The sequence below is a fragment of the Tasmannia lanceolata genome, unplaced genomic scaffold (assembly GCF_043159265.1).
Source record: "Tasmannia lanceolata isolate RefF3 unplaced genomic scaffold, GAP_Taslan_0.1 ptg000005l, whole genome shotgun sequence".
Lineage (NCBI taxonomy): Eukaryota > Viridiplantae > Streptophyta > Magnoliopsida > Canellales > Winteraceae > Tasmannia > Tasmannia lanceolata.
Window position 1 is genome coordinate 2,408,480 of NW_027518682.1, and position 19,989 is coordinate 2,428,468.

Sequence of the window (19,989 nt, forward strand, 5' to 3'; positions counted from 1 at the left end):
TTGCTTTTGAATTTTCACTATGTCAGAACTAGGGCTGCAACTCGAGCCGGGTTTTACCCGACCCGCATCAACCCGACCCGAAAATAGCCTGGGTTGGGTTCAGGTTTCATTCATGGGTTTCAGGTTTCAGGTTTCATGGGTTTCAGGTCGAGCCGGGTTGAGCATTCAAAAGCCCGCATGAATCTCGGGTCGAGCCGGGTTTGAAGGGGCCCGACCCGACCCGACCCGAGTTACATAAGTTATAGTATCTACATTTTTTTCTATTGTTAGTTAAAAGTTAAAAGTGAAAACCCACGCACCCACTGTTATTGTATGTGAGTGTAATTTCTGCTTCTATGAGTTGAGTTGATTCAAGTGTTTGACTGTAATTACAACATTGTTTGATTACAGCATTGTTTGATTCAAGTGTAATGTGAGTGTAATTACATCATTGTTTGATTCAAGTGTAATTTCTGCTTCTATGAGTTGAGTTGTCTTGCCAAACAAGAATTTTCCTTAAAAAAATGCATCAACGTGAAAAAACCCGACCCGACCCAAGATTTATCATGGGTAGGGCCGGGTTTGGGAATCGTGGGTTTTCTGGAAAAAAACCCGACCTGACCCGACCCGAGATATTTCTCGGGTAGGGTTGGGTTCTCCAAAACCCGACCCGCCCGACCCGAGTTGCAGCCCTAGTCAGAACTCAGAAGCGGGGACGTGGACTTAGACTTTCTACCTCATCCACACAAAGTCTTCCCACTACGCGTCTGTCTTTATCTCTAATCGGAAGTTTAGTTTAGGGTTCCATGAGCGAATACCTGAATGAGCAGGGGTACACAAGTTGCCGTAGGGGTGCAACTCGGGTCAGGTTGGTCTACTCCCGACCCAACCCGAGGAATCCATTTTTCCAACCCAACCCGAGTTCCAACCTGGCGGGGTTCGACCAGACCCAACTAGAGAAACAATTTCCTCAACCCAACCTAACCTAACCCAACCCTACCCTATTTTTCATATTGAATCGTGTTTAGACCGTCTGAATATGTTGGCCCCATTTGTACTTCTGCTGCCAGTATATTTCCCAAAAAATATGCACGGATGTTATATAATTCATCTAATTAAGAGACTAATGGATCCAATATAGAAAGTCAGAAATGAAGGGCCAATCATATAGTAATGCGCTAGTTTCTAGTTAGGACACTAATGGATCCAATATAGAAAGTCAGAAATTAGGTCCACAAATGTAGAGTGAACACTACTGAGAGTGAAAGTACGAAGTGGCATTCCTTAATTTAAAATTTTAGAAACAGTGCATAGGTCAATATGTGTGTATAAATTTATAATGCACAAAGTATCAACCATTATGAAGCTTACTTGTACATCTTGCATCCCCTACTCAAAATTTGAAAAAAAATATATAAAAAAAAACTTAGTAGAAAATGGTCGGGTTACAATTCGGGTCGGGTTGCCCGATACCCCAACCCGATTTTCAGTCGGGTTATAAATTCCCAACCTACAACCCAACCCAACCCCAAAAAAAAAAAATTCAACCCAACCCGCCCAAAATTCGGGTTGAACCCCTACGAGTCGGGGTGCAACTCGGGTTGGGTTCAACCCGAAAAAAGGTTGGGTCTGGTCGAGTTGAGTTCAGGTTGACTTTTCCCAACCTGGGTTGAGTTCAGGTCAGGTTCAGGTTGAGGGTTTGGCAACCCGACATGAGTGTAACCCGACATTTTTTATTTTTTTAAGCTTAAAAACTCGGGATGGGTTGAAGTCGGGTTGGGTTGGGTTCGAATTAAAAAATGAGTTCCTCAGGTCAGGTTGGGTTGAACCTTGTCTGGTTGGAAATCAGATAGGGGTGGGTTTGGGTTGGAAAAATGGGTTCCTCGCGTCGGGTCGGGTTGTCAACCCAACCCAAGTTGCACCCCTTAATTTGATTCAATGGCTACTCCTCAATTGTGGGCCCCACAATGTGGTCAGTTATTTTACATGGGTTTTTACATAACAAAACCCCCTTTATATTTGTTCCTGGGAGTTTTGTGGGAGAGTAAGTTAAATTTTGGTCCCATCCCATGTTTGGTTGCCTTTCAGCACTAGGTTTATTTTAATCCCACTCTTGTAATGATTACTTGTGGGGTGAATTTTTTAATCCCACTTTTGTAATGATTGCCTTTTCATCCCATCCCAAGATAACCCCAGGAACAAAAATAAACTCAGGAACCAAAAATTAGCTTGAGAAGAATTTTTTTCTACCCAACAGTTCAAGCAACCAAACAAAGGTTTTTTTTCTCCCACATAACCAAACATTGGATTTTTATTTTACCAGGATACTTCTAGGACTTTTTTTTTCCCACCTATCGCCCAGGGTATTTTTTTCTCCCACATAACTCCCAAGAACAAAAAAAACCCGGCAACCATACAGACTCTCGTGCATGCAAGTATAATTTAAAAAGTAAAGCAGGGCTCATATCATTGGGGTGGTCTAAACCCTTCATTTGCTGGGCCCCGATGTATAGATATTCAGTGCTTTAAAAATCTTCCCCATAGGACGTTCCTGACCCTCTGATCCGTGGAACAAAAAAGCCCCTTCTGACAGGAGGAGAAGTCCCTCTGCCGCTATAGCCCAAGAGTTTGGTTATTGGAATCGAACTTAGCTTTCTCCTCACCCCTCGCATTTCCGTGGATTTTCAGTTTAGAGCTAGAATCCCTGATACGGTGCCGTCATCCATTCCCACTTCATCCGAAGTTCCCGCAGATATCACGACTCCTCTTGCAACTGCCCAACGACCACCCTCCACTAGGATTCGACATCCACCATCGAACATGAAGGACTACTTGTGAAATCCTTACGGTTGTGCTACCTCTAGTCAGTAGAATAGGAACTTTTACTTTTATCTTCCCATGTTCTCCATGTTCTGCACGTAGATGATTTCAGTTTCCCATGTTCTCCATGTCCTCCACGTAGATGGTTGCAGTTATTTCTTGTAGTTATTTAAATGATGCATGTAATAGCTAGGAGAATATAATATGATTATTCTTTGTTCCTTATCTCTTTCCCACACAATTCTAGGAGGACCTGGCCTCGAACTCAGGAAAGACTCTTTACTTTGTTGATTACACAAAGTACTCTATCAATCCCCCTCCCCCGTTTCATTTCCCTACTTCGGTTACCAATTGGCTTCTCAAATTTCTGCTTCCATTTCATATTTTGCTTCCCTAATTCGTTTTCAAACTTGATAACAATGATACAAACCGTGGTGGCAACTTATTTGAATTGTATGTTTGTAATAACCTCATGAAAAGTAGTTTACAAACAGTAAAAGGTGTAATTATCAAAAGAAGCAAGCTATAAAATATCAGTTTCGTTGTGTTATTATACTCTTCCTTAGAAAATCCTAAGCCCAAATCATGCAAACACAAGGAACTTTATGAACACGCTAGACATAAAACTGGGTTTCTAGGGTTTACTCCAAAAGAATTTTTTGAAAAGGCTAATTTTTTTACTTTTAAGATAGAGCAAGAAAATGACCTGTAAAGGAAAGCCATACATGAAATAGCCCAAGAGATGGCAAGGGTTGTGACCACAAGCTGGGATTCCTTACCCACTTGAGTGGAGTGCAAAACCGTCCAGGTTCAATGAACAGGACTTAGACCCTGGTATGTAGATTTCCTTAAACCTCAGATATCTCATCCCAAGTTTATTACTAATCAAAGGTATGCACAGTATAAATAGAGAAGAGGGAGTTCATCGCTTCACCCATCAAACCACCTTGAAGAGAGCTAAAGAAAGTGAAGGAGTCTGCTTTGTTGGTGGGTTTTAATTCAAGGTTTCTGCTGTGTAGAGAGTCTCAAAGACTCTCAACAAGTTGGGTGTATTCCTGGAGTTACTCTTACCACCTCATCATTTCTCTGCAGTGTTGCTGAAGTGTTTGGGGGAACTCTGGGCGTTGCTCAACACTAGCCATCTCATAAGCCTTAGAGATCTCATCCCAATATGATAGAGATGTTGGAGTTTTTTTCCAAACAAGAGACACTACAAAGTTGGGATTTCACTACAAGTTGGGTGTCCCTGGGAGTTCCTTCAACCACTTCTGCACTACTTGGCTACCACTTGATTCTGCTGAAGTGTTTGGAGGAACTCCGAGAGTCGTCCAACACTACTCATTTTTTGTTTCTGAGATTACTTGGAGGTCCCTTGTTTTGGTACTGAAGAAGGTATTATTTCATTTTAACTCTTTTTCTTTTTCTGTTTATTTATGGATACTCAAGTTTTGTGCATGAGGACATAGAAACTCTGAGGATTTATAGCTCAAGCATCATGACTTTGTTGTATCGTGTAATATTATTGCCATTGCAGTGAGTGAATTTATAGGGGACAATGAGTATTATATGTATAGCAAGGACTAGCCTGCAAAACATGATATGTATGGGCCAGCCCTAGAAATAACACAAGCAATACATATCAAACAAAATCATTGGAACTTCTAGAAAATTTGAGAGGCCTAATCGGACCTGTTCATGTGCAAAGTAATGAAAATAGCAAGCACAGAAGCAAATTATCAAAGTCCAGCAACACACAAGTACACAAGATATGTACACAATTGCCATATGTGATTAGGCAAAGTGTTGGGAGCCATGATTATCCTTCAACCTTGTTGTTCTGATACCACTTTGTAGTTTTTGCAGTTGAATCTAAGAAGTTGAGGTTGCAACACCATGAAGCCTACCTCTACAGGTGAGGACTAGCTACTTTTCCACTGTACGAGAAAATACAAGATTATAAAAGAGATTAACCCAGCTCCTTTACATCGGCAATCCTTTCCCTTTCCTCATCTCTTTCCTAATCTTGAAAATAATTAATTACTCCCAATTACTCTCTTTTTGGGATTTTACTTTAAAAAAATAATTACTCTCTTAAACCCCTTCCTATCTCCACTCATGACCAAGAGAAAGACTTCACTCCCTTCTCTCGTGAGATTTCCTTATATGTTATGTTTCTCCCATCTCTACGTGCGGTTTTAGTTTAGAATCCTTGATATATTTGTATGATTTTTCATAACCTAAAGCTTAGTGGGAAACGTGACCAAATACAATACAACTCTTAATTTTAAACTTCTCTGATTCATTTTCAGCTTGAAACTTACTGGCCCATGACAAAACTGTACCAAAACAAGGAGTAATCGGGCTCCTCCTAATGTAGATTACAATTTAAGTAGTACGCACATACAAAATTCGGGAGTTAAAGAAATGATTCTAATTTAGAACTATATGGCACCCACAGCTTCTTTATTCAAATCACTCAAGAAATCCAAAGCAACAAAACCCAATCTTCCTAAAACACAAATAAATCAATAACAGATACAATGAAGGTGAAAAAAAAGATAGCCATCAATGAACAGAACACAAGGTTACAGTTTCCGAGCAAAGTATCTTGAGGAATTTAGAGCATTTATCCTGGAGCTACTGCAGCAGGAACCTTAAGCTTTGCAGCTGTGAGGTTCTAAAATGGAATTTAGAGCATTTTTGCCCTGTGTACCACTGTAAACCGAGACTAAATTAAAGCCTATTTCTTTTCAAGAAATCCGGTACAATGACTTCTTCATGTTGGTTTTACATGTAACATCTTATGTGAGCAGTCATTGATCTAAGATTGACTATCTAGATTAAAGAATGAGATAAAGAGTGAAATTAGTAGGAATACCTATTGATCAAAGTGAACAGTAATGTATCTATTCCTTATGGAAACATGGATGATTAGTTTAGCCCAATCAACTACAGCATGTAGGTTCGGATATTGTAGTTGGTTAAATGGATTAAGCCAATTAAAGTTCTATTGTGGGTGGAACTCTAAGAAATTCCTATAAATAAAATGATAGTCTCAGCTGCCATCTAACTGAAAAAAGGAGATCTACCCCACCACAGATAAGGCAATTAAGCCATAGAGGTGGTAGAAGATCCATCCGAGTCAATCACCATCATGATCAATCGAGATAAGTTTCTTAATCTTTCTTTCATATTCTAGTTTTAGATTATATCTATTGTGTTTATGATCATTGCCAATTCATGCTTTGACATTTAAATAGTTAATGCTTAATGTAAATATCTCTTTTATGTGACTCTTGTAAGAGATATCTCTGTAGTGTTTTTTGTTTGAGGTCCCCAAATTTAACCGGGAAACATTTTGTGCATGAATTTAAGGTAATGATTATAATTGTTGTTGTTATAATGGTTTATAAATTGGTCGCAGACATATTGATTAATTGTTGATGCAACGGTTTATGAAATGATTGTAATGGAACAAGTCTATGAAATGATTGTAATGCAATGGTTGTTGATGAATGAAATGTTTGCTGAAAATTTGAGTTTACTAATAAAATGGCTCTCTACAACAAACGAGGAGTTTTAGAGGCTGTCTAGACCGCCTCTATAAACGACCCTATCCCCCAGTAAAATGAATACCGGCGTATAGCCATCGGTCGAATGTCTGCTTTTAGTGCTGTCTTTGGTGTACCCTATGGAGGCGGTCGATCAGGAGTACTCTCTCTCTCCCCCCCTCTCTCTCTCCACCCTTCAAAAACCATTCCCTGTCAAATGTGTCCGAACCAATGTCAATTTGCCCCTTCCAAATGGGAACATAAGAAGACAATTTTTAATTCTTTCAACCATTGTAAAGCTAATATATTTTGTTCTAATTTACTAATTGTTGGGTATTTTGCAGATGAGATGGTCTTAGCTAGTGAAAATTCTTATTTCTTTGATGCCAAAACATACGTATGGATGTCTTAAAAGGCAATCTTTCAAAATGATTCTCCTTGAGATTTTTCATACTTAACTTTTCTCTACCAAACAAACACACACGTACAGACACACTCTTTGAGAGTCATAAATCATAATGAAACAAAATATTCAATTTTATACTCCGATTCTTTAATTTCTTCATTTTTGCTCTATATGATTATATAAAATATTCAATTTTATACTTAACTTTTGTCTATATGATTATTCAATTTTGGAATTTGTCCCGTCTCCAGTCCATGCGTGATGGAAGGAAGAAGAAGCGAAGAAAGCAAGATGAAGAAAAAATATAAATTTTTTCTTATACATGAGACATGACTAAAACATTTAGATCCTTACGCCCACTTGCTTGGTCAATGACTTAAAACATGAACATGCGAAAGTTCGACTTATGTTTGATGAGTATCCTACTCTTGATAGTTTTCCATTCTTTAATTCAGTTCTATGTAGTGTAATCCGCTACATGAAATTAGGTTGTGGGAAATTATTCTCTTACAAGAATCTGACCACAACATAAACTGAAGCATTCAGTTTGAAATTCATCAAAACCGGCATTACTTGATTTTAGGTAAGCCACATCCTTTGTATTAATTAACACGATCAAAGGAATTTTAAATAAATTCAAAACTGTCTATGGGGTGGGGAAATGTACGCATAGACATTTTTAGGGTCCGTTTGGATGTACCTAACATAGAAGTGGAAGGAAAAGAAAACAGATTCCCATTTCTTTACTTTCCTCATGATTTGAGAGGAAAGTCAAACAGTACTTTCGCAATTCATAAACAAAAGAAAGAGGAATATTGAGTGGTGCCCTAAAGATAAGCCCTCTGCTAAACAGGTAACCATCACACAAAGGTAAATGCAAATCTCTATCATGAATCATTGATGGGTGGAAATAACTAAGGCCCTGTTCGTTTAAGATTATGACTACGGATTGTGAGTGCCAAACTGATTATTGGACTCAAATTTAAACATAATTTTCAGTACAATAATCGGTTTGGGACTCACAATCGGTTGTCATAATCTTAAACAAACAGGGCCTAAAAGAAATGGGTAGTAATATAATCATTTCTCTAATTTTGTTCACTGTCACCAGTGATTACATAAAATAAAAGAACAAAAATGAGGAAAAAGGAGCAATTAGTAAATTGATAGGTTTAAAGGAAAAAAATGAAAAAGGAGCAAAGTTGAATAGCCATAAATTGATAATATAAGCAAATATTGTAGATTATTCCTAAAATATCAGCCAATATCAGTATTGGAGGATGTATGGCCGATATATCATCCGGACATTCAACCTTGTTTGACTGGGACTTAAGTCTAATCCTATACATATGTTGTTAGGCAGTTAACCACATTTTGTTTGAATATGGTTAATATGATTAGGTGTGGCTAATCGAAAGGCCAGAGTCACTAACGGTTTGCTACCTGTCGTAAGTGCCAGCTAAAACTGCTCTATGAAATGGTTCTTTATTGGATCCTTTTAGTTGGATCGTATGTTTGCAATTAACACTATTTCATTTGGTTATGTTTTAGTTTTTACTTAACAAGCATCACCTTTTAAGCATAGTATATAATGACATTATAAGAGAATTTTCTGGACTGCATTGGGAAAGGTCCCATTCGACGCAATCAAGATCTTCAAATGCGATCCGGTCATGCAAAAGCAAACAAAAATGTACAAATAAAAGCAAACCACAAGATGAACACTGTGATATTACATGGTTCGTCCAAAATGCCTATGCTTACGAGAAGGAACAGAACAGTGGGATTAATCCCCAAACTTGCAAACCGCAACCCTTTTCCATTGTCCTCCCAACCAAGATCATATAAAAGAGTAACCCAAGAGAAAAACCGGCCCGAGAAAACTATAGGAAACCCTCTCCTTCATGCGCTTCTGTAGGGCCACTCTCTTACTTACTGAAGAGAGATTTTATATCTAGGTTTTCCAAAACCTAAAAAGACAAATTTTTTTTTTTTTTTGGGGGGGGGGGGGGGGGGGGGATCTAAAAGAAGGGGGCGAATTTATCATCTCCTAAAAGGAAAGGACGACACAACTTTTTCCCTTGTGGCGTTCGATGTCTCCTTCCTGCCTTTGTTGGTCACCAATGGGACCAATCTTGGCATCCGATCGATGGTGCCAAGGACTTAGATTCAATGTGTAAAAGTGTGTTAGTTGGACAGCTACGATTGTGAATACAATCCGTACATGAGATATTTGGAAGAGCACTGGACTACTGACTTTAGTGGTCCTTCTATAATTGATTTTTATAATGTTGATATAAACTTATACATAAGGAATTGCTAGGGAATTTCGCAGGAAGGTATTCCGTGGCTAACTGATGCCCAAGAGAATGGCCTCACAGGTTCATTACATTTTGTCTTATTCATTTAATTCATCTGAGGTCCCCATCTTTAGGAATCATCAATAGAGAGACACTGCACGGTTCCAAGCATAGTAGTGTCCAAAACATACTTACATAAATGTATAAACATAGTTAGCCAATGAGCCAAGAAATTTCACGAGGAGAAGAAACGAAGGAGAAAATGCACGGGGAACTTTTACACGAGTTGGAGGTAGGTTTGCCTGACGGTGTGGTGTGGGAAGTCTATGGGACGCTTGAATTGGCGAATCTCGTGGGCAAACTACTCCCAAACATCATCGAGAAGATAGAACTTGTGGAAGGCGATGGCGGGGTTGGCACAGTCCTCCTGCTTACCTTTCCCAAAGGTGAGTCATCTTTGAATAATTTAACTTGCAAAAAACAAAAGGAAAATGATATATTCGCCCCCTTTTCTTCCCCTGGCCACCAGACCTGTTGGGACGTGAGCGGAGCTTACAAGATCCTTCTGCTGGTCGTTCCACCGAACAGACCGCTTATCCTTTTGCATGGTTCTTTCATCTTTGAATGTAACTTGCCAAAAAACGAAAGGGAAATGTTATATTCACCCCCTTTTCTTACTTAGGACAACCAGATGCACCCTTGTACCGATAAAAGAGTAATCATAAATACACTAAGGCCATGTCCGGCAGCTAGTGTTTTCATGGGGGATTTGAGAGGGCACGACTGAGAGGAGAGCGAGAAGTGGCTAAAAATCAGGAAAAAGTCGAGAGAGTAGAGGGGGAGAGAGAGAGAGTTGAGAGAGTAGAGGGGGAGAGAGAGAGAGTAGAGGGGCAAGACTGAGAGGAGAGTGAGAAGTTGCTAATCAAGTGTTCGATGCTCTCCATGATCGGATGACTCGGATCCTGAAAAAAAAAACCCTCTTGTATTAGGTGGCTGAAAATAAAACTTCAAAGAAAAGAAATTAAAGAGGATAGTTATGTCTTCCAAGCATAGCTGTTTAAGATTTGCAGTCCTGTTTCTAATAAAAAATAAATACAAATAGTGATTAGAAACCAATTTCAGCTGAGCCCCATTGTATTAGCTGTATGCTTAAGCAAGAATTTCCTGTTTAATGATTGGATTATTATTGTGATTATCATGTTAGGAACACCTGGTCTAACTTCTTACAAAGAGAAATTTGTAATGATCGATAATGAAAAGCGTGTGAAGGACGTAGATGTGGTTGAAGGAGGATATCTGGATCTGGGTTTCAGCCTGTTTCAAATTCGCTTGGAGATCATTGAGAAAGATGTTGATTCGTCTATCATCCGATCAACAATCTTCTATGAACTTGACGATGAACATGCTTCCAATGCTTCTCTTGTTAATATAGGGGCACTGGCAACAGTAGCCCAAGTCATCGCGAAGCATCTCACAGACAAGAAAGATAATGCGTAGAATTCAGTCAATTTGTATGTAATTTATGTGTTTGGTACTTAAAAGATGTTCTCGCTTACAGGTATCGCGATTCCATGTCATTCATGAGCTCAACAGTAGATGCTTGTGGCCCAATAAAGTAGAATCATTGCTCTTGCCTTGTTCTATTAAATAAAGTTTTGTTTCTACGTGATTGATGATATATACAATTCTATTAGTCTTGAAATATGTGGCCCAGCCCAATATAGATTAATCCCTAAAAGCCCATTTAGTTACTAGGCCTATCTAAGAAAATGTAAGCAGGGTTGTCAAAAAGCCTGTGTGAGTTTTCCCTCCTTGAATGGACCCTTTCTGCAAGAATGATCAAATGATTTGTCAGTACGAGAAAAACTTGTCAACGATTTTTATCCAATGCTTTTAGGGCATTTTTCCTGAAGAAATATAAGAAAAGAAAAGAATATCGGTTTGTAAAGGATTTTTGTAACGGTAAAAACAATAAATGTATATATGTATATATAATTGAGATTTTATATGGTGTAAGGCTTTATAGTCTTTTCAAAAAGTAATGTATGGACCACATCATAGGATGATCCAAACCATCCATGTGATGGAACACAACGTAAAGAGGTTGTGCCCCAAAAGTCATTTCCATAGGATGATCCTAGCCCGATCTATATAGAAGTTTCCATAATATGAATTTCCACTATAGATCGGAGGGTTCGGATCATTCTATAGAAATGATTTTTTGGGCACAACCTATTCTACGATGTGTCCGTACAGTACTTTTTGAAAAATACAGGACTATAAGGGCTTACACCATATAAAAACTCTGTTTTATTAGTTAAATTTTCCTGGCAGTTTCATCTTACAATAATGATATCAGCATCTCTTCCGTTGAGAAAATCTGCCGGCCAAATCTGATCCGGTCTTGCACAAATTAACTGAAAAGTAAAATATACAAACAAGCCACAAGATGAACACCACGATTTTTACATGATTCGGGGCGAGAAACACAATCTTCCACTAATTGAAAAAAAAAAACAATATACAAGAATTACAAGGATTAAACCCAAACTGAAAAAACCCGCAACCCTTTCCTTGCTTCTCTCAAATCCAAGACCGTACACACTGTAGGGAATTTAACTGGGTAGAACTCACCCCTAAAAGCTAGATGTTAGAGGGAGGGTGCCCATTCCCTTATAACCCAGCCCCATCCTCATCACTTTTCCGATGTGGGACTATTTGCTTTTGCGTGGAACTCCAACAATCTCCCCCTCCACGCGGAAGCAACGTGAACCATCTCGCCCCTCCACACGGCGGCAATGTGGGAACCATGAGATCTTCTCTAAGGGAATTCCACCGTCCTCGGAGGCACACCAGGGTTACCGAGGTCTTCCCGGGAGTTACCACGCCCCAGCTTTGATACCATTTGTAGGGAATTTAACCGGGTAGAACTCACCCCTAAAAGCTAGCTGTTAGAGGGAGGGTGCCCCTTCCCTTATAACCCAGCCCCATCCCCATCACTTTCCCGATGTGGGACTATTTGCTTTTGCGTGGAACTCCAACACACACAAGAGAACCCAGAGAAAATTACAAAGAGAAAGCCCAAGAAGAAACTCTCTCTCCCCCCCCCCCCCCCCAAGGCAGCCGACTTGCCTCACATCCACTGTTGTGTGTTAGAGGAGTTTTATACCTTGGTTTCCGAAACGTAAAAAAAATCGTCTTGTTTCCTTTTTGCGTTTGCCTCAGACCCAAGCCACTCACGGTGGGTGGGAAATAAGGCAACTTTACCAATATCTTCTAATATGCTTCTCTAAAGGGGTGGAGCTACATGTAGCATAAGGGGGCAGCTGCCCCTGTTGAGTTGGGCAGAACTCCTTAATAGGCCCAACTCAAATGGGCCCAACGCCCTTTAAAATTTAAAGCCTGCCCCCCTTATGTATAGATCCTGGCTCTGCCACCTCTTCTTTATGTACAATATCATAATAATGAAGATAGGAAGAAGACCAATATCAATCCCAAGCTAAATCCTTAGATCAATATCCATCCCAAGTCTACCTCCGTTCATTGTCTGCTCCCCCCCCCTCCTGCGACAAGGGAAAACAAAAAACACCCACAAAACAACAGCAGCAGCAACAAAGATATTTTAATTTTTAAGCTTCTATATAAGGCATTGCACATAGAATAGGTGATTGAAATTATTCAACATTATTTATTTATTCCAGTTTGTACGCCCATTCATCATATAATTGCTCCTCCTCCTGATCTCAAGATGATAAGAAGAGTACTGCCTGCTACGGAAATCGGGCGTGGAACTGAACAAATCCCTCCATGCCACATGGCATGGGAGAGGTAGTTTTGCATTTTTAAGGAAAAAAGCCAAGAGAGAACTAAGATTGATAATGTGTGAAAAGGCTATTTGTTTGGTTCCATATTCGGTTCCCAACTCTGTTATCATATCATTATTCTAAAATGAATGGGAGATGAAAACTCACCCTCTGTTCTTACATATTCGCCCCTCTCACTGTTTTCACAAATTACAAGTAATCACTTTTAATATTGAATGTGAGGAAATTGTGGTCTCTCTCTTATCTTGCTTAGGCCCCATTAGTTTTAGAGTGTGACAACCTACTATGGTAAGTCCAAAACTTATTATTGGACTCAACATTACATTTAAATTTGAGTCCAATAATAGGTTTAGGGCCAGATTGAAAAATTATTCAGGTTCAGGGACAATCGATATACAAACTGAACTTAGCTAATCCCGTTAACCATTTGTTCCACAACTTTGAGCGTCAAAATAACGTAAGGGCACACCAACCAAAATAAGTAGAGTCAACTCTTTTTTACTGACTTTTAAATTCTTTTGAGCACACTACCTGTTGTAACAGGTGAAAGGAGTGTTGTAACCGGTGAAAGAAATAATAAGAGGGGCGAAAATATAAAAAAAGGGGGAGAATTTATCATCTCCAAAGAAGAAAAGGACAAGACAACTTTTTCCCTCGTGGCCTTTGTTGGGGATGTACCCTTGTGTGTGTTAATAGTGTTCAAAAGTCACCAATGACCGACGTTCACGTAAAAATGTTTTAGTAGGATAGTTAATTTGTAAAACCGTACGCGACATGTTTGGAGAATTCTAATGTCGATATAAACTTATGGGATTTGCTAGGGACCTTTGCAGAAGGTACTTTGCGGATGGTCCATTGCATGTGACAGCACCTCAGATGAATTAAATGAATAAGACAAAATCTGCTGAAAAGTGAGCATGTATGGCTCCTCTCACATGCAACAACACCTCCGCAAAATGCCTCGTGCAATGATCCCTAGCAAACCCCTAAACTTATGGATTAGGTATTTGCTAGGCAATTTCATGGAAAGTCATTTGGCGGCCCACTTTCTAAAGTCATTTCTCGGCAACTTCACGGAAAATATACTAGTAAGCAGCCAAATGGCTTTCCGCAAAATTGCCTACCAAATACCACACAGCCACATAGTGAGCATGTGTGGCTGTTCTTTCCTTCAAAAGTAAGCAGCCAAATGGCTTTCCGCAAAATTGCCTACCAAATGCCTATATATGTGTGTGTGACATTTAATTAATTTCAAAACTATTCCAATTATTATATACAAATAACTTTTGAAGTAGGTTCATATCCTTGAGAATCATCAATGGAGAGACACTGTAGGTGCCTTTGGAGAAAGGAATTTCACGGCGGCTGGCTGTTGCATGAGAGAGCAGCCACATAGACTCACTTTTTCAGCTGATTTTGGCCTATTCATGTAATTCTAAGGTGGCTACTCTCTCATGCAACAGCTAGCTGCGAAATGTGTCTTTCTGCGAAAGTACCTAGCAAACCCCCAAAACATACATATATAAATGTATGAACATACTTGGCCAATGAGCCAAGAAACCCTGACTAGGAAGTTTTGATAAGAAAAGAAGAAGAAGAAGATGCATGGAGAACTTTTACACGAGTTGGAGGTAGGTTTGCCCGCCGGCGTGGTGTGGGAAGTCTATGGGACGCTTGAATTGGCGAATCTCATGGGCAAACTACTCCCAAACATCGTCGAGAAGATAGAACTTGTGGAAGGCGATGGTGAGGTTGGCACAGTCCTCCACGTTAACTTCCCCAGAGGTGAGTCATCTTTGAATGTAACGTGCAAAAATTGAAAAGGAAATGATATGTTCGTCCCTTTTCTTCGCCGGGCCGACCCATTATAGTGTAAAAAGAGTAGTCATAAATGCACTAGAGGATGTGGCTAGGGGAAGAAAAGGGGCAAATATATCACTTCCCAAAATGAAAATATAGTGCCTTTTATGGGGGTACTCATACAAACTTAAGTAAGATTTTCCAGTTTAATGATATGATTATTATTGTGATCATCCTGTTAGGAATACCTGGTCTAACTTCTTGCAAATACAAATTTGTGATGATCGATGATGAAAGGCGTGTGAAGGACGTAGATATGTTTGAGGGAGGATTTCTGGATCTGGGTTTCAACCTGTTTCGATATCGCCTTGAGATCGTTGAGAAAGATGCAGATTCGTCTATCATCCGATCCACAATCTTCTATGAACTTGACGATGAACATTCCGCCGAAGCTTCTCTTGTTAATACGCAGGCAGTTGCAACAATTGCCCAAGTCATCTCGGAGCATCTCATGGAGAAGAAAGCTAAGGCCTAGAATCCAGTCAATTTCTATGTAATTTATGTGTCAGGCACTTAAAAAGATGTTGTGCCTTACAAGTATGGTGATTACATCTCATTCATGGGCTCAACAGACAACAGTAGATGCTTATGTGGCCCAATAAAGTAGACTTCATTGCTCTTGCCTCTTACTATTAAATAAAGTTATGTTTCTAAATTAATGAATTTGTGTAAATAATAACTGATATGGGTAGTAGATGCAAGTTCATGTCCCAACCCCATCCAATGTTGGCATGAGTTGCATGACTGACCGGGCCCAACATGCATTGGGCTTAAAAATGTGATTGGACCATATTTCCACGCGATTGATGAAATATGCACATGTATTAGTCTTGAAATACATGGTCCAGCCTAAGATAGATTGGATCCTAAAAGCCCATTTAGTTACGAATTAAGCCTATCAAAGAAAAAACAAGTAAGGGTGTGTGAGTTTTTTTTCCCCTGGAATGGGGGCCATTATCTTTTCAAATCTAACCACCCATTCACTGATCGATCACAATCGAAGGGCTTAGATCCAACGAGGGAGATTTCACAGCATAGTCCATCGGATCTGTGTCCCAACAAACGAACAGGGTTGATCATCGAACATGAGGACCTAGAGGCAGTACACGATGGTAACGTCATAAAATGGATGGGTCCCACTGATCCTAGTCCCTTGATGATCATTCCTTGACAAAGAAACCGTATTTTTTTGGGCTTCAACACATTCTCACAGTTAAATTCCAATGCATTCTTACAATTCAGTTGAGATTTTATAAGGTGTGTGGCCGTATAGTCCAGTATTTTTCAAAAAGTACTGTACAGCCCACTCCATGGGATGATCCAAACCGTCCATTTATTGGGACTCAACGAAAATAAAAATCATTTCCATAGGATGATCATAACCCTCGGATCTATAGATGGACTCCACATTATGGAAACCTCTATAGATCGGAGGGTTAGTATCATCCTATGAAAATGATTTTCAAGGTAAATAGACCTATTTTACGTTATATCCCAAGAAATCGACGGTTTGGATCATCCTGTGGAGGCTAGATCCATTAGACCTGATTTGGATCCATATAAATGGATGGGTTGAGTTGCTAGCTCATTTGGTCAAGGCTTTGTTAACTTTGAGGTTGAGGTTCAAACTCAGCTTACAAACCAAAAATAAACGAAAGTGTTTATTAAAGGAATTTTTGATTTATCATATAAAATCCATAATCAAATCATTCTCGCTTTTTGAACTAATAAAGAAGTTTCAAGTCAACTCTATCTATCTATCTATCCATCCCTCGAGTTTCATTCCTCCACCATCTTCTCTTGCCCAAAGCGCAAATCCTAACCAGTGAAACGAGGAACAAGAAAATGAGCTAAAAGAAAAGAGGGATTAGTTTCGGCAATTTAGCCCACAGCCACTTGCGGCTCACTTTTGCAGGAGAGAACAGCCACGCATGCTCATTTTGTCTTATCTATTTAATTCATCTGAGGTGGCTGTTCTCAAATGCAAAAGTGAGCAGCGAAATGGTTTTTGGTGGAATTGCCTACTAAATCTCTTGAAGAGGGGAAACCTTTCAATTTTGAGTAGTACGTACTTTCCAGTTAGCCATTCTAAAAACTCTGGTTATTCGGTTTAAACCTAACCGAAATTGTAAAACCGAACATATTTCGGTTACTATATTTGTTGAACCGAAACCGATGGGGTTAGCCACCGAACCGAAACCGAATTCAGTAAAGAAAGTAAAGAAATGGCCCTGGATTGAACAAAAAAGAAAATGAAAATGGTCAATCACAACAACCAACTTAATCCCCAGTAAAATATAGAAAAAAACAACTTTGCAAGGAAACCCACATGACAAATAAAAACCAAAACACTCCTCGACATGATTTGAGATCCACATCTCCATCCGGAAATTTCAAGCCATGAAATCCAGAAAAGACAAAACTAACAACGAAAACCCTAAATATTACCTCGGAATAATTTTCAGGGTTTGGACTTTGGAGAAAGTGGAGATAAATCTGCAGAGAGTTGAGTTCTATTCTCAAATCCAACTCAAATCCGTGAAATAGGATGGAGGAATTGTGGCTCGAGCCACTCGCCGGAGTCGGAGTCTCGGAGAGGTGGCGGATCTAGGATTCTAGGGTAGAAAGTAGAGAAGAAAAAAAACCCCTAGCTTCGGTTGCTGGCTGTGTTGAATGAAAAGAAATAATCGAAAATAGATAGGGTTTGTGACTTTTGTTGTTTTTTTTTCAAGTTTTACACTACTACTTTTAATTGGGACAACCTCTTGGCTTCTGTCTCTAGTGAGACTAGTGTAGTGGGGGCTGTACCAAATGAAAAGGAGGGGTGGAACGTAAGTTCAGTTTGTAAAACAGAAACCGACACCGAAAACCGATATATAAACCTTCACAGTGAAATTTAGGTTTTCGGTTAAACAGAATGTTTTTCCTTTGCAAACCGAAACCGAAATTTCATGTTGTCAGAACCGAATCGGAACCGAACCGAACCGAATTGACCGACCGGTGACAGCATACGCCAAAGACGAGTACAATGCCTCTTTGTCTCGTCTCCTTACGTGGCAAAACGCATAAAAACCGAGTACACAGGGGATCTCCCGCGCATTTAAAGGAAGAAGAGAATAATATTCAAAGTTGGAGAAACCAAGACCCCAACCCAAAGCCTCTTTCTTCGTCTTCTTCTATCCGACCCCGATCCCACCGTGACGCCATTGGAATCCGAAAGATTAATTAAAAGGAAGGACTTACAGATCCGAAACATTAGATCTAGCGAGAGGAAGAATTAGGAAATTAGAGAAGCAAGACTTAGCAGAGATCTACCAAGGTAAAGCAGAAAGAAGCCTACCTAATTTCTCAGATCCGTGTAAAGGAGGACAGAAAGCTCGAAAATCAAGTAGAAGACTAGATACATATTCGGAGGATTTTCAAAGAATTCTGTATATTCAAAAGTCAAAATCCAGAAAATTCATGGAAGAAAAAGGATATAAGAGCACAGAGAGCATAAAGAGTCCAGCCGATCCTATCAAGAAAGACATAGATCCGACACAAAGAGAAGAAATGAGCGGTGGTGATGAACCTGTGAAGCTCGACAACGAGCAGATCGCCGAGCTTCGTGAGATCTTCCGATCATTTGACCTAAACAATGACGGTAGCTTGACGGAGCTGGAGCTAGGGTTACTTCTCAGATCAGTTGGTATCAAACCAAGCACAGAGCAACTCGATGCCCTAATCCAGAAGGCTGATACAAATAGCAATGGCCTCATTGAATTCTCCGAGTTTGTAAGTTTGGTGGAGCCAGAACTCCTACCGGAAAAATCCCCTTACACTGAAGAGCAGCTCCAGCGAATTTTCAGGCTATTCGACCGTGATGGCAAAGGTTATATTACAGCAGCAGAATTGGCACATTCAATGGCCAAGCTTGGGCATGCACTGACTGTGGAAGAACTGACAGGGATGATCAGAGAGGCCGACACTGATGGCGATGGTCGTATCAATTTCTCGGAGTTTTCTCAGGCCATTACCTCTGCGGCATTCGATAATTCCTGGAGCTGAGAATGAGATTTCTCTGGTGCGCTTTTCTTCTCTCCCATTTGTTTTCCCTTTCTTTTTGTCTATTTCTGTTTTCATAGTAGGGAAGAGATTGAAAGAGGATGCTCTTCTGTGGTGTCTGTGATTTGGTGTTGCTTTTCGTATTTGTGTACATATATATGCAGAAGAAGGTATTGGCCTGAATACCAGAACCAGACGTTTTTTCCACTGGAAAAACAAAAGATGGATCAACACTTCATAACAGATTTTCTTTTTGACTGCCCATGATTTCTCTTCTACGTCTGGAATACACTGTTTGCTTAACACTACTTTTGTTGAAGTATAAATGATAAATAACACCGTCTCTGATAGCTTAAACTCTTGGACTAATTGGTTGTTTAACAATTTGGAATGTATTTACAATTATAGAATTCGGTTGTACGTTCCAATTTGATTGAACGTTGATTTTGAGAGCTTTGATGATGAGTTGCAAGTTCATTCCATGACTATGTTATCCTATCTCTTTGGGCTTTCTAAGAACAGGATTTATCTCTTACACATCCAAATGTAGTCTTCTTTCTGACAATGGCTCCCATGTTATATTAAAGAACACACTACCAATCATTCTCATCTTAACTGAGAAGGTTACAGATTTTCTCTCGTTCCTAAACCCCTATTTATCTTATCCCCTCTTCCAAATTAAACCATCTTTTCAACCTCTATGGTCCATCAGTCCATATCAAATCGCCATGGTTAGAAGATATACAAGTGGATTCTTCTTCCAGCTTCTTATAAGTGTCACCCATGCGATTCCTCTTCTGCAAATGATTTCTGGTAGGAGCCCTGTCTTGAGAGGAAGATCTCTGTCATCAATTTATATTTTCATCTGCATTTACCTACCTATTGACAACTAACTCAGCTGTTACAGACATAAGCTGAAGCTAGATAAATGGTCTAGAAACTCAAGGCTTCCGGTTGATTATGTTCTAATCCAGTTCCTCTTTGCTCACACCTCACGGGTTGTCAATCAACTCAGCTATTTTTGTTTTATGAAATCCATCAACTCAGAAACATAAACATAAAATAAAGGGTTAATAAAATAGGACAGAAATTGAGAGCTGAAAAGCCAAAGCCCCGTTTGGAATTTTTTTGCATTCTATGATTTAGAGGGAAATGATATAATTTCACGGCTTATTTAGATGAATATTATCATAAATTAAAGGTTC

The 19,989-nt window shown here is 39.5% G+C and overlaps 2 protein-coding genes and 1 pseudogene across 2 annotated transcripts; all 3 read left to right on the forward strand.

Annotated features, from left to right (window-relative positions):
• Positions 1-9,256: 9,256 nt before the first annotated feature.
• LOC143876468 (norbelladine synthase-like) lies at positions 9,257-10,725 on the forward strand. Its single transcript, XM_077378177.1, has 2 exons — positions 9,257-9,502; positions 10,261-10,725. The coding sequence occupies exons 1-2, from the start codon at positions 9,277-9,279 to the stop codon at positions 10,551-10,553; spliced, it is 519 nt and encodes a 172-aa protein (XP_077234292.1). The 5' UTR covers positions 9,257-9,276; the 3' UTR covers positions 10,554-10,725.
• Positions 10,726-14,210: 3,485 nt separating this feature from the next.
• LOC143876469 (norbelladine synthase-like) lies at positions 14,211-15,399 on the forward strand. Its single transcript, XM_077378178.1, has 2 exons — positions 14,211-14,665; positions 14,923-15,399. Exons 1-2 carry the CDS (start codon positions 14,482-14,484, stop codon positions 15,213-15,215), a joined length of 477 nt encoding a protein of 158 aa, XP_077234293.1. The 5' UTR covers positions 14,211-14,481; the 3' UTR covers positions 15,216-15,399.
• Positions 15,400-17,969: 2,570 nt separating this feature from the next.
• On the forward strand, positions 17,970-19,048 carry LOC143876470 (putative calcium-binding protein CML18 pseudogene; annotated as a pseudogene).
• The last annotated feature ends 941 nt before the right edge of the window (positions 19,049-19,989 follow it).

Coding starts and splice junctions, on each gene's coding strand:
- LOC143876468 (XM_077378177.1), top strand. CDS start 9,277: ATGAGCCAAGAAATTTCACGAGGAGAAGAAACGAAGGAGAAAATGCAC. Junction 9,503..10,260: donor CCTGCTTACCTTTCCCAAAG/GTGAGTCATCTT, acceptor TTATCATGTTAG/GAACACCTGGTCTAACTTCT.
- LOC143876469 (XM_077378178.1), top strand. CDS start 14,482: ATGCATGGAGAACTTTTACACGAGTTGGAGGTAGGTTTGCCCGCCGGC. Junction 14,666..14,922: donor CCACGTTAACTTCCCCAGAG/GTGAGTCATCTT, acceptor TCATCCTGTTAG/GAATACCTGGTCTAACTTCT.